The sequence below is a fragment of the Cupressus sempervirens genome, chromosome 8 (genome assembly GCF_028749045.1).
Source record: "Cupressus sempervirens isolate cs-2001-9-10 chromosome 8, ASM2874904v1, whole genome shotgun sequence".
NCBI classification, from domain to species: Eukaryota; Viridiplantae; Streptophyta; class Pinopsida; order Cupressales; family Cupressaceae; genus Cupressus; species Cupressus sempervirens.
The window spans coordinates 213,061,151-213,073,464 of NC_143125.1; the positions used below are offsets into that span (position 1 = coordinate 213,061,151).

The 12,314-nt window shown below is 38.0% G+C and overlaps 1 protein-coding gene across 1 annotated transcript in view; it reads right to left on the minus strand.

Moving 5' to 3' along the window:
* LOC149542258 (binding protein) overlaps positions 1-8,087 on the minus strand; it is a 153,767-nt gene extending 145,680 nt beyond the window's left edge. Inside the window, exons 1-4 of the mRNA XM_089797249.1 lie at positions 7,759-8,087; positions 7,532-7,660; positions 6,841-6,956; positions 6,430-6,511 (exon numbers count right to left, since the gene is read on the minus strand). Coding sequence (XP_089653375.1) covers positions 6,430-6,511; positions 6,841-6,956; positions 7,532-7,660; positions 7,759-7,827 — 396 coding nt within the window. The 5' untranslated portion in view covers positions 7,828-8,087. The remainder of the gene's footprint in view (positions 1-6,429; positions 6,512-6,840; positions 6,957-7,531; positions 7,661-7,758) is intronic.
* Positions 8,088-12,314: the final 4,227 nt, after the last annotated feature.

The window sequence follows — 12,314 nt, forward strand, 5'->3', positions numbered from 1 at the left end:
ACCTTCTTGCCATCTGTCTTGAATGAGAAGTCCATCCTTTTGAAACTTTGGGCATACTAGTCAAGAGTTTCCAACCACTGGATGCCCAAAATGATATCAGTATCAACCAAATCTATGACAAAGAAATCATCTATCATGGTATAGTTTCCCATTGAAATTTGTAGCCATGGGATCACACGAGTGTAAGGTAACAAGGTTCCTCCTGCAACCTTAACCTCAAATCCTCCATGCTCAACTGCGCGCAAGCCTTTACTAGTGACCAAAGATGAGTTAGTGAAATTGAGTGTGGCACCACTATCAATCATAATTGGGACTCATTTTGTGTGAAGTGTGCCACGCACCGTGAAGATACCACTTCCAGTGGCTATAGTGATGGTAGCAATGGAACCCCCTTTTTGTATCAGGGCATTTATTCTCTCCTGTTGGGTAGTTTCTTCATCAGTCATTGTAGGTATTTGTCCTTCGTTGTCATCGGGCATCACCTCAATGTAATGAATCTTTCCCTTCCCAAGGCAATGACGACCAAGTCCTCATGGTTCTTTGCATGTGAAACAGAGTTTTTTCCTCCGAAGCTCTTGCCGAGAATCTTCATCAAACTGAAGTTTTTTATGAATTGGCTCATTGTCTTTGTCTTCTTGTGGGGATGGTGTGGGTGTAGCTGTGTGAGTTTTGGAGGAAGATGCGGCCATGTCACGCACCTTCTTAATAGCTTTGTTGAGTGCACACGGGTTGAACCCTTTGATCCAGCCCCTCAAAGGCTCTCTCAGTCCATCCATGAATAATACAATTCGACATCTTTCAAAGATATATGTGACTAATACTGACAGTCTTTGGAACTCAATGATGTAGTTGTCTATTGTGCCGGTTTGCTTTAGCTGAGCTAGATCTTTGAAGTTTAGTTCAAGATCCTTCCCATCGAAACAATCAATGGGTCTCTCAATGAACTCAACATAAGATGTTACTTGGTTGTGGCCAAGAGTAACCAATCCATGGTGCCACCATTCTTGCACCACTCCTTCCAGATGGAGTGTTGCAAATTTGATTGCTTCCGCTCCGGGCAACGGGTTGAGTTGGAAATTGGTGTCTACCTTCAGAACCCATGCCTATGTAGTGATGGTTCCAGATCCATCAAATGGTAATAAGTTTACCTTTCCGATCTTTCTCCTAAGATCATCATTAAAATAACCATGATTACCTCCACCTGAATATCTCATTCTTAGATCAACATAGTCTTTGTAAGATATATCATCTTCCATATTCACATTCCTCCAATCTTCCCGAAGTTTTTCTTGCATTTCCTCAAAAGTGGGCTCTCTTTCTTTGCACAGTGCTTCCGTCCTAGCAAATTGGACCTGGCAAATCAAAGCACCATCAAATTGCGAATAATCAATGTTTAATTTGATCTACTCTCTTGTCCTGTGTAATTCCATCTATTGTTTCTCTGCATTAAATCTCACTATTTGTTCGCACGATCTATTGGTCTACAATCACTCTCCGTACATCACCCTTACGGACTCCTGTCATCCTTTTCCAGCTACTACCGTACATTGTACAACCTCCAGGTTCAATCCCTAAAGCTCACTGTACGACCCCCACTTCGGCAATACACTTCACATCATCCTTGGGATACTACAAAACCCAAATACACTAGCTCCTCCTTCATGAGCTCACTCTTCTCAAGGTTCACTGTCAACTTTTCCTCTTGAAGCTTCTTCAACACCATTTCTAAGTGCTTCATATGCTCCTCTTTTGTCTTACTGAAGATGAGGATGTCATCCAAATATACAACAAACACTCCTATATAATCTTTCAAGACCTCATTCATGACTCTCATGAAGGTACTTGGTGCATTGGTAAGGCCAAATGGCACTACCAACCACTCATCTAGACCCTCAGTAGTCTTAAATGTAGACTTCCATTCATCACCCTCCTTCATCCTAATCTGATAATAGCCACTCTTGAGATCAATTTTAGAAAAGCATCTAGCTCCACGAAGACAGTCCATTAGATCTTCTATCCTAGGAATAGGAAATCTATCTCTAATTGTAATTCTATTGATTGCCTTAGAATTAGTACACATTCTCCACTTACCTCCCTTTTTAGGTGCTAGAAAAACTAGTACTGCACATGGACTAATGCTCTTCCTAATCAGCCCCTGATCAAGCAACTCTTGGACTTGTCTTGCAATCTCTTTGTTTTGCTCTGGAGTCATCTTGTATACAGTTTTGTTTGGTAACGATGCTCCTGGTATGAAGTCAATTTGATGACTTGTGGCTCTCTTTGGAGGTAAGGTTGGTGGTGATCCATCACAAATTATGTCCTTGAACTGATCTAGTAGTTTTTGTACTTCAGCAAGTATAGGTACTTGTGAAGATGACTTCTCCTCCTTGGGCTTCACCATGATGGCACACCCTACTCCTTCACCTTCCTTCAAGTCCTTGAGGAATTATTTTCCACTCATTAGCAATGTCTTAGCAATAGCCTTCTCTACCTTATCTTCTTCCACTATTGACTATATCCTATAGGTGACTCCATCCTTCTTGAAAGAGTATTTGTTTTCCTTCCCATGATGCACTGCCTCCCTATCATACTGCCAAGGCCTTCCTAACAGCAGATGGAAAGCATCCATGGGAAGCACATCACATAGGATCTTATCTTGATAGTTACCAATAGTGATGTTTGCCCATACTTGTTCATTCACTAATATATTCTAACCCTTGTTCAACCAAGTCACCCTATAAGGAAACACATGGGGAATCTTTGTTAGGCCAAGCTTTTGTACTGCCTCCTCTAACAATACATTGTTAGTAGACCCTAAGTCTATGATCACTTTGCATACCTTACCTAGCATCTTGCATGTAGTTTTGAAAAGTGCTCTTCTCTACTTGGGTTCCTCCTTTACTAGCTCCTTAACCAAGACTCTCCTCAACATAAGGTTCTCACCCTTCCTTATGTCAAGATCCACTTCCCCTATTTTCTGACTGTCCTCCTCTTGGACATAAGTGATCTTCTTCTCTCCATAAGATGTTGATGCCTTCTCTAAACATCTATAGGTAGGATGCCCCAACTTACCACAATTGTAACATTTCATATTACTGAAGTGTGAACCTCTGCTGCTATTCCCATATCTACCTCTGCCACCATTATTAGATCCTCTACCTCTACTAGAGCCTCCCCTTTGACTAGTCTCGCTAGCCTGCTCATTCCATTTGGAATCTCCATAGCTCCTTTGTTCATTGGTCCTTCCATTAGAACCACCTCTTGAGCCACCTCTGAAATCTTTACCTCTACCTCTGCCTTTGGAACTTGAGTCACCGTTCTTCCTTAATTTGTCTTCCACCTTCCTAGCCATCTAAAAATAGATCTGCAATGTGGTGAGACTGAACAAACTCAATTCATCCTGAATAGATCACTTAAGGCCATTTAAGTAACTTGCCACCTTGCTCTCTGCCTCCTATACCCTTGACCTTAGAGCCAATTTTTGAAACTCCTCAGTGTAGGTAGCCACATCAAGATCCCTTTGTCTGAGATTTTGCCTTTGTTTGTGAAGTTGGATCTCATAGTCCTTTGGCAAATAGGTCTCTTTTATCTTTGCTAACATAGCCTTCCAATTGGCTATTGGCTTCTTCCCTTCAGTTTCTCTTTCTTCTTACACAAACTTCCACCAAGTCAATGCTTGTCCCTTCAATCTTGACTTTGCAAATCTAACTCCTGAGCCTCTGTTGTCCCTTCACATTCAAAGTAATTCTGAATACTCTCAATTCACTCTAAGACCACATCTGCATCCATCTTGCCATGGAATAGTGAAACATTTTCAAGACTCTTTCCCCCAAATGCTTTGAGGGCTTTGAGGAATGCTTCTTGTTCACCAAGTGGAGGATCAGGTTCAGGTACTTCATCCTCCAAGCTCACCTTCTCTTTACCCTTACTAATGTCTTCATCTTCTTTTCCCTAGGTTGCATCTTCCATCTCTTTTAGCTTATCTTCCATCTCTTCTATGGCCTCATCAAGAAGCCTAGTTTTCTCCTCCATGAGCTTCTTCTGCTCATCTACCTCCTTGGCCAATTCTGCATTGGTCACCATCTTTGAAGATCCACTTGATTCAGTGGAATACAACATACCACCACAAGCCACAATATTATGGCTCTAATAGCACTTTGATAGGGAGCTTCTTTACTATAGAGCTTTTTTGCTCTACCAAGGCTACTCCTAGTCTATCTAGGGTTACTATTCCAACCCCAACGTAGAGGACTCTCTGCCAATCCCCTCTCTCCAAGAAACTCACTAATCACTTAGGTTTCGCTCCTCCTCACTCCACAACCCTAACTATACATCTTTTGACCTAGTGTGCCAGAACTCCACCAAATGCATTCAAAGGGCCAAAATCAAGTTTATACCATCTTTCTATGGTTCTTGATGCTTTTCACTTCATTCTGCATCTTTTGGGTAGGTCTACCATACCCACAACTCCAAATTGCCATGTTTGCCCTTGTAGCCCTAAGGTCCCCTATTAGCCCTCCTAAAAACAAGGAACTGGCAATAACTCCCAAAATCACTTAACAAGGCCTATTGACTTTGTCTTCTAATGACCTAAGCTTGAAGATTTTCCAAGTCTTACGCCTCCAAGGTGTCTGTACAGTACGGCTCCAGAAAACCCTTATTTTGAGGGTTTCTAAGGCAATGACAGTAAAACTCTCTCCAATTGTTCCAAACTCTGTATCCGACCTTCTCCTCTAGATTTTGGACTCCTGATATCCTACTCCATTATTGCCTATGCAAGATTGGCACATGCCAATCCTCTGTTCTTATCAAAGCTCATTTACAAGCTTTCATTGTGCCTTGCCAAGCCTTCCTTGCTTGCCTAGGGCTCGCTTGTAAAAATAGCTACTTGACTTCCACAAACCCCAAAATCACTATTTACATAATATACAGGGGCTATTACTTGATCTCCAAGGGCCATAGTGTTTTGCCAATTGAAACTCAAGCTATAGCCATTTGAATGTTGGTTACTCAAAACTGGACAATAGGAACACAAGAATTCACTAATTTTGTAAACCTTATAAAATGAATGCTCGAGATCAAAACAAACATGCACAGAGTTAATACATGATCTCAAGACACTACTCCATTCAAAATAGTAAGCTATTCAATCAAGTTTCTTTGCCCAATCCTCCAAACTCCGTTTTCTGTTAAGCAAAACTCTCCTTCACACGTGTTGTCCGTACAGATGTATCTCCAACACCTAGAAATGAGTTGGAAGGTGTTTGTATGGGATCCCCTAACCACCTTGTCCTTTGGTTCAAGCCATAACTACCCATGTTGCCCCTTTTTCCAAACTGTGCAAAAAATTCTATTTCAATTTTGCAAAAATTACAAAGTTGTCAATGAGCAATTTTGACAACTTTTGCAATTTTCAATCTAAGCCTCCAAACTTGACCAGTTTGGTTTCCACCTTCATAAAATGAACCTAGGACATTTAAGGACCTCCTTTGAACACTTCTTGCCCCATTTTAGGCATTTTTAAAGTTTTGCCTCATAGAACCACTTTGAGCAATTTTTAGGCTTATCAACACCTAATTGCTTACAACTTGACTCAACCTAGAATCTCACCTAACCACACATCTAAAACCTATCTTGGGACTTTAGATGTAGTCCTTATTCTATAAATGGTCAGTTAGACCATTTACAAACCAAAACTTGACTTAGGGTTTTACCTTACCCCTAGGTGCTCCTGCACCATTATTTTTCTATTCTTATCAAAATTCCTCTATTCTATACTCTCCATTGATTGAGTTTAAACTTCACTTTTCTATCTTCCAAACCAAGAGGTGGCAGCTTTTGAAGTTAAAAGTCATTTCCTGCCATTATATTTGGTTGTTTCATTAATTATATTATATTATAATTGATTACTATTTATTTATTTTTATATTCTAATTTTATTATTATTATTCAATCCTATTTTCAAATAGAGGCATCACAATGTCTCATTCTTTAAAATGTAAAGAAGAGGTTTGCTCCATCTAAAGTTCCTTTCCTTCAAAGTCTGACGATTGAGTATCTAATGAGTAATTAAACGAAGAGACCCTTATGTTCAAAAATACGAAATTTATTTCACAGACTTTGGATTAAAGAAAAATCAAAATTCAACCCTCAATTTTAGTCTTCGGTTCTAGGTTCTATGTGTTTGCACTTATCAAATATGTTTCTTTAGTTCGGCAATGATAGCAGCAAATATAGTTGTTGATTCCTGTTTGAGTAGATTTGAACATTTAAATCCAGATTTCAGAATTTCAAATTTTTGGTGTAGAACCTTTCCAGCTATACAACCAGTTTTTTAGGCTCATAACGGCTATCCAAATAGGAAGATGAAGTTCTCCTGAATTAGATAGGAGCAGATTAATCAAGAAATTAAGTTTATAAAGGCATCACCCCTCTTCGCAGTTGACAAAAAAGTTCATACTGAGCATCTGCATTCCCCATGTCAGCTGCTTCAACAAGTAGTGCAGCTCCACTGCAAATTAGATGCCAAAATAATGTAGAGCATTAGTTGAGAGAATGCAAACAAGCAGCTCAGAATCAACTATATCTCATGACACACTAAGATTCTTTTTAGTTTTTACTACTGAAATCAACTATTCCGGTACATTTATAGATTCCTATTAATCTTGAACCAATTTTGTACCTCCATAAGGGTATAGCTTAATAAGAACAGAAGAATAAGGACGTCAGTGAACATTGGGGTTTAATGTCTATATAGGCATCATTGGTTGGATCAATTTGCCTCTCCAGAAGAAGTTTGAGCAGAAAAGAGAAAAAGCTTGAGCATTAGAGAAAGCTTACACTGCTTTGCAGGCACCGGGGACACAGTAATTCAAATGCAGCCGTGCTAACCACAGCCTTGCCTGAGTGTTCAGGTTGTCAACTTCCAATGCCAGCTCAAAATTCTGCTTAGCACTCTGCAGACCTAACATAATTTTTAGATACACGAGAGAAAACAGTCACCAACGACCAAAAGACATATTAAACATAAAAGAAAAGGAAAAAGAACCTATGTTTAAATCAAAATCATCTCAATGATAAAGAGTACAGAGAACCTAAAACAATAATTCGTATAAAATTTCTGATGTTGTCCAATTGCACTGTAATTTATCTGAAAGTACGCAGATGAGAAATTATTGAGCTTTTACCACTCGCAGGGCTGGGATGTTATCGTTTCTCCTGAGATTGAGCTTAGTCTCACTAGTTCAAAATCAAACAACATGTTTTCTTCTAAGTCAATCAAAGTCAACTTTAGCACATATTGCATACTGGAAGTTCTTGATTCAAGGGGTTATTAAAGGACAAGCTTCTTTCGATTATGCTAAGGGTCAATATATGAAGCTAGAACTACACAGGAAATATTTCTGTAAATGCGTCCATAATTTAGCCCTGACCCAGGGATATTACGGTAGAATTTCAATCACGCCCCTTAAGCAAATATAGATTTCCTGTATACTTTTAAGGCTACCGCTGAATGATAATCTAAACTTACTTTAAGCAATGGCATTAAAAGTTCGTCGTCAGGTTCTGTGTATGGAACCACCCTATCAACTTCCTGGATAAAACTCCATCCTTTGCCAATAAATTCCTTGGCTTTCTTGTTTCTGCTGTGCAGGCCTCTCTGACCAGTACCAAATTGCCCTCTTATTAGTAAACGAAGGAAATCGTGTAAATCGCAGTGGAAACAACGGGAGAAAACCCCCGCCCAAAAAGAAATACCTGAATTTGAAAGAATAAATTACACGAAGTGGCATTCTTGAGGGATTTCAATAGCCCTAATCTCAACATTGCCGTGTAATTGAGATTATTATTCTTCGTTTTGCCACTTCATAGAATTATATGTTGATGATTTCAAAAACCCATGAAATCAGAAGACATATGAAATTCAAAATCATGTTGTAAATGTAACGATGGGAATGGCGGATGAGCGGAGCAGTCTCTCATACATGAACAGCCCCAGAATGATTTTCCATTTTTTTTCAGGTTAACATCAGAGAGTAAGAAATGTCTGAGAGATTGAATGTGAAGGTTTATGGGTTTAAGCAGTTCAAGTGAAAAAAAGTACATCCTTCCATTTTAATTTTTTTTAAAATTTTTTTTTTAAATATGGAATTGAATTCGTTTATCCTTCACAATAAGATTAAAGTTAACAATTAGTATATATTCAAGTCCATAGGCTTCTCATGAACTAGGTAAAACCTTACACTCAATGTATAGCAAATTTAAGCATATTTTATTTGGAGAGGTTATTTAAGCTCCTCATGTTCCACAAAAGAGTCATCATATAAACAAAACAAAAAATGAAAAAATAGTCCTAATACCCATAAACCATCCATGGGAAAGCTTCTCCATCAATCTAACCCATACATTACTTGTATTAATCTCTATCCCAATATTTGGGTTTTTTAAATTATTATTGAGGAGGCATCACAACCAATGCCCGCAATCCATCTAAAGGGGATCAAATTTAAATATGTGTAAGTGTTGGTTGTCATTTGTGATTTAGTCTTGATATTTGTATTTGTTTGTTAGTTATCAATGTATAGTCAAAAGCATCTTTTGATCCTTATATAAAGCACATCTTCTAACATTCATAAGGCCCATGAGGTGAAGAGTAATACTAATATTACGGAAGCATTATAGCCTTGAGTTATCAACATATTAGGCAATAAACTACAAGCATTTTACAATTAGTATAAATTCATGTTTGTTATCTAGTATTGTGATGGTATTTTATTAACACTTGTAGTATTTCCAAAAGAGCATTGCATAACCACCTTTATATGAAATTCCGTGAGGGAATTTCATATCTAAGATGACTATTTCATTTCAGCATTTCCACTATTATTTTTGCTCTACCCTCCCAAGGACACACTTTTTCATTCTTCATAGCTCTTACAGAGGTTGCAACACCAATATGGGTTCGACTTAGGTAAGACCTCCTCTTCTTCTGGGTTTTTCATGTGTTTGGTTTCATATTAGATGATAGAAATGGTACAAGAGAGCATCTAGCAAATTGTTATAATTTGCAACAAATTTCAAACAAGTGAAAAATCCTAAACTATTCACTAGGTGTCCTTGTCCTTCTATTTTGGGTTTAATTTCTAGGAGACAACATTTTAGAGCCTCTTGATTACATTTATGTTTACCTCTTTCCAATTTAGATTCCTTCGAACTAGGCCACTTTGTATCTATATTCTAAACCTTGTGCTACAACTTTCAAATCTAGATATATTTTTTGTATCTTTGTTGCAAATTTGGCTTGTTGTGTTTTCTACATTGAAATAGATCATTTGACTATCATTAAACATCTAGATCTCAAACACACACTTCACAGTCTCAATTCTACTGCACAAAAGTAGATAATCCAAGTGTGTAACTCTCTTATCAAGATTGTAGCTAAACCAATTTGTATTCCAATGTTTTTAATGAAAATTTGAGATATTACAATGCATTCATGGGCCTAGGATCTCATTTCCAAATTAATATCAATATTAATTCAATAATAACATTATAAGTAAAAGAGGTAAGTATAATTATAAGTGGAGATGGAGGGTAAACATATTTGGACGATATTGTAGATACATAAGCAAAAATTAATTATTTTGTAGGTTATGACAAAGTATAAACCATGAGGTGAGTTATTATTTGGCATGTGAAGGAAGTTAAATATTTGTGAGAAAAAAAGTTCAATTTCATGATATCAATATTTTAGTAATATAATGCTAGTTTAACGCAAGAGCCTATAACACAATGGTTACTTGGTGCAAAGCACCTCCATTTTTTTGGTTTTAGGAGTTGTGAAGGGTTAGTTAAGAGTTTGTGTGTGTTTAATAAGTTCCAATGGTCCTTGGAATCCAACTTGTCTCAATGTGATTGTAAAAGAGCAAACATTGCTCATAAGGTCTTGGAGTCGTCAAAAGTTGTTCAATGGGTAGAAAGTTGCTAGGGATGAGAAACTAAGGTATTTGGTTAGTTATTAGGTCCTAGGAATCATAACTAGGGTCCTAGAATAGGCCTAGAGACACCCATTTGATCAAAAGTTGAAAAAAGCAAAAATTGCTCAAAAGTTGTAAAGTTGCTTTAGCAACTTTTGCAAATGAAGATTTGGGTAGATGTAACTACCCATGATGGGGTATTTGAGCATGGGATGCATATTTTGGAAGGTTGGAATGATTTCCAAACATATTCCACATGTGTGAGCAAACTATACGTGCTGCTACTGTATTTTCCATTGTTTGTACAAAGCTTTCATGCCTTAGTACAGTTGTGTACAGATTGGGATAGATGATCTGACTTCAGGAATTTGTAGTGTATTGTCTTACCTTTCTTTTTCATATTCAAACTTAATCTCAAGTTGCAAAGTTAGAGAGTTGCAAAGGTTCTTTTAGTGATTGGTTTGTGATTCCCATTCACAGGGCTATTGTCACATAAATGACTGTAACCTAATCATCCACAATGGAAAATGTATGAAACCTTGTGGGATGATAGATTAGACCTTGTACATATTATTTTTTCTTTATTTTGCATGTTTATGACTAGTTTCCAATCTATGGAGTGATGCCCTAAGTTGACTGTTAGGAGTATGTGAGTCAAGACAAGTAGAAGAAGTTGTTGTAGAGCACACCTCTGGCATGGCCAACCTATTGGCATGGTTAGAAGCCCTAGGATGTTACCTTGATGAATCAAGTGGTTTTGAAGGTTGGATTGAAGTTTGAAGGGTTTTTTAGGTCTTTTGGTGAAAATTGGTTCAGAGGCCTAAAAGTTAGCCTAGAAACTAGGGCTTTAGGGAGAATAGGATTGTGGGCGGTTTGAGATTCTGTAAATTAGGATTCTAGAAGTGTTAGGTGATAGCTTTAAGAATCCTAACGTCTTCCATGGGATTGTGTGGAAGAAAATGGAGAATTGATTAAAACAGTGTAACTAGACCTAATACAATTAGGCCTAATTAGCCTATTCGAGGATAGTGACTTTTTGGTGATTGTTGATGTGGCCAAAGGTGTTAGTCAAGTTCAAGAGGGTATGGAGGATTCCAAAACATCATTAAAATCTAAGGAAGGGTGAGAGTAAGATCCTAAGCAAGGGTTTAGGTTTCTAAGGGAAGGAAGGACTAGTAGGACTAGTTCCTTAAACAAGAAAGACTAAGTTCTACATCAATCCAACTATACCTAGGAGGCAAGTTGGGATAGATGTCTTGGTGGCAAAGATTGGTGGAAATGGATGAGAATCAAAGAACCATAGGATGGTTCAAGAATTAGAACATTAATTAGAAGTGGTTAAGTGATAGAACCCTAGACCTTCTACGTTAGAGTGGTATTAGAGCCAACTTTTAGTTTGGTGTATGTCTAACATTGAAGATAGCCAAGAGGTTGATAGTATGCCACCCAAGGCAATGAGCAAGGGTGTCATAGTGGATTTGGTCAAGGATCTATTGGCCAAGGCCAATCAAGAAGAAGCAAAGAGTGAAAAGAAAATCACAAAGTGGGGAGATGAGAGTGAGGAAGAAGATGATAGTTAAATAGGGGAGACATCTAATAGGGGCAAGGACCTTGAGATGGAGAAGGACCAAAAGATGTTCTTTCTTGGATGTCTTTAAGTCTCTCAACAAAGACAATATGGAGCATATTCCTTATTATAGTGGTAGCTTGAATGAAGAATAATTGTTAGATTGGTTGGAGGCCATAGATAATTAGTTTGATTACAAGTAAGATTAAGAGGAGAAGAGAGTTGGTTATGTCAAGGCTAGACACAAGGGATCAGCATTAGTATGGTGGAATATGATGTAGGATGATAGAGTAACATCAAGGAAGAAGAAGATAATGTCTTGGGATAGGATGAAGATTAGGTTGAGGGTACGATTCCCACCCATAGACTATGAAATATAGATATATCAAAGGTTGCAGAACCTAAGGCAAAGGGATCTCACAGTGAGTGCCTACACTGAAGAGTTCAACAAACTAAGTCTAAGAGTAAGAAGACAAGAAGAGGAAGTGGAAAGAGTGGAAAGGTACCTCAATGGATTAAGATTAGGAATTCAAGATGAGATCAACATGATGGCCCCTAATAGTATGCATAAGTGCCTTCAATTAGCCTTGAGGGCAGAAGAGAAGGCTAGGAGAAGACATGACTCACAACAAAGAGGAAGAGGTGATAGAGGATTCAAAGGTAGGGGTAATTTTGGCAGAGGACAAGGACCAAGTAGGCCTAAAGAAACTCAAACAAATGATAATAGTGGAGGTAACCAGAACAAGACCACATTTCATAGAGGGGAATAT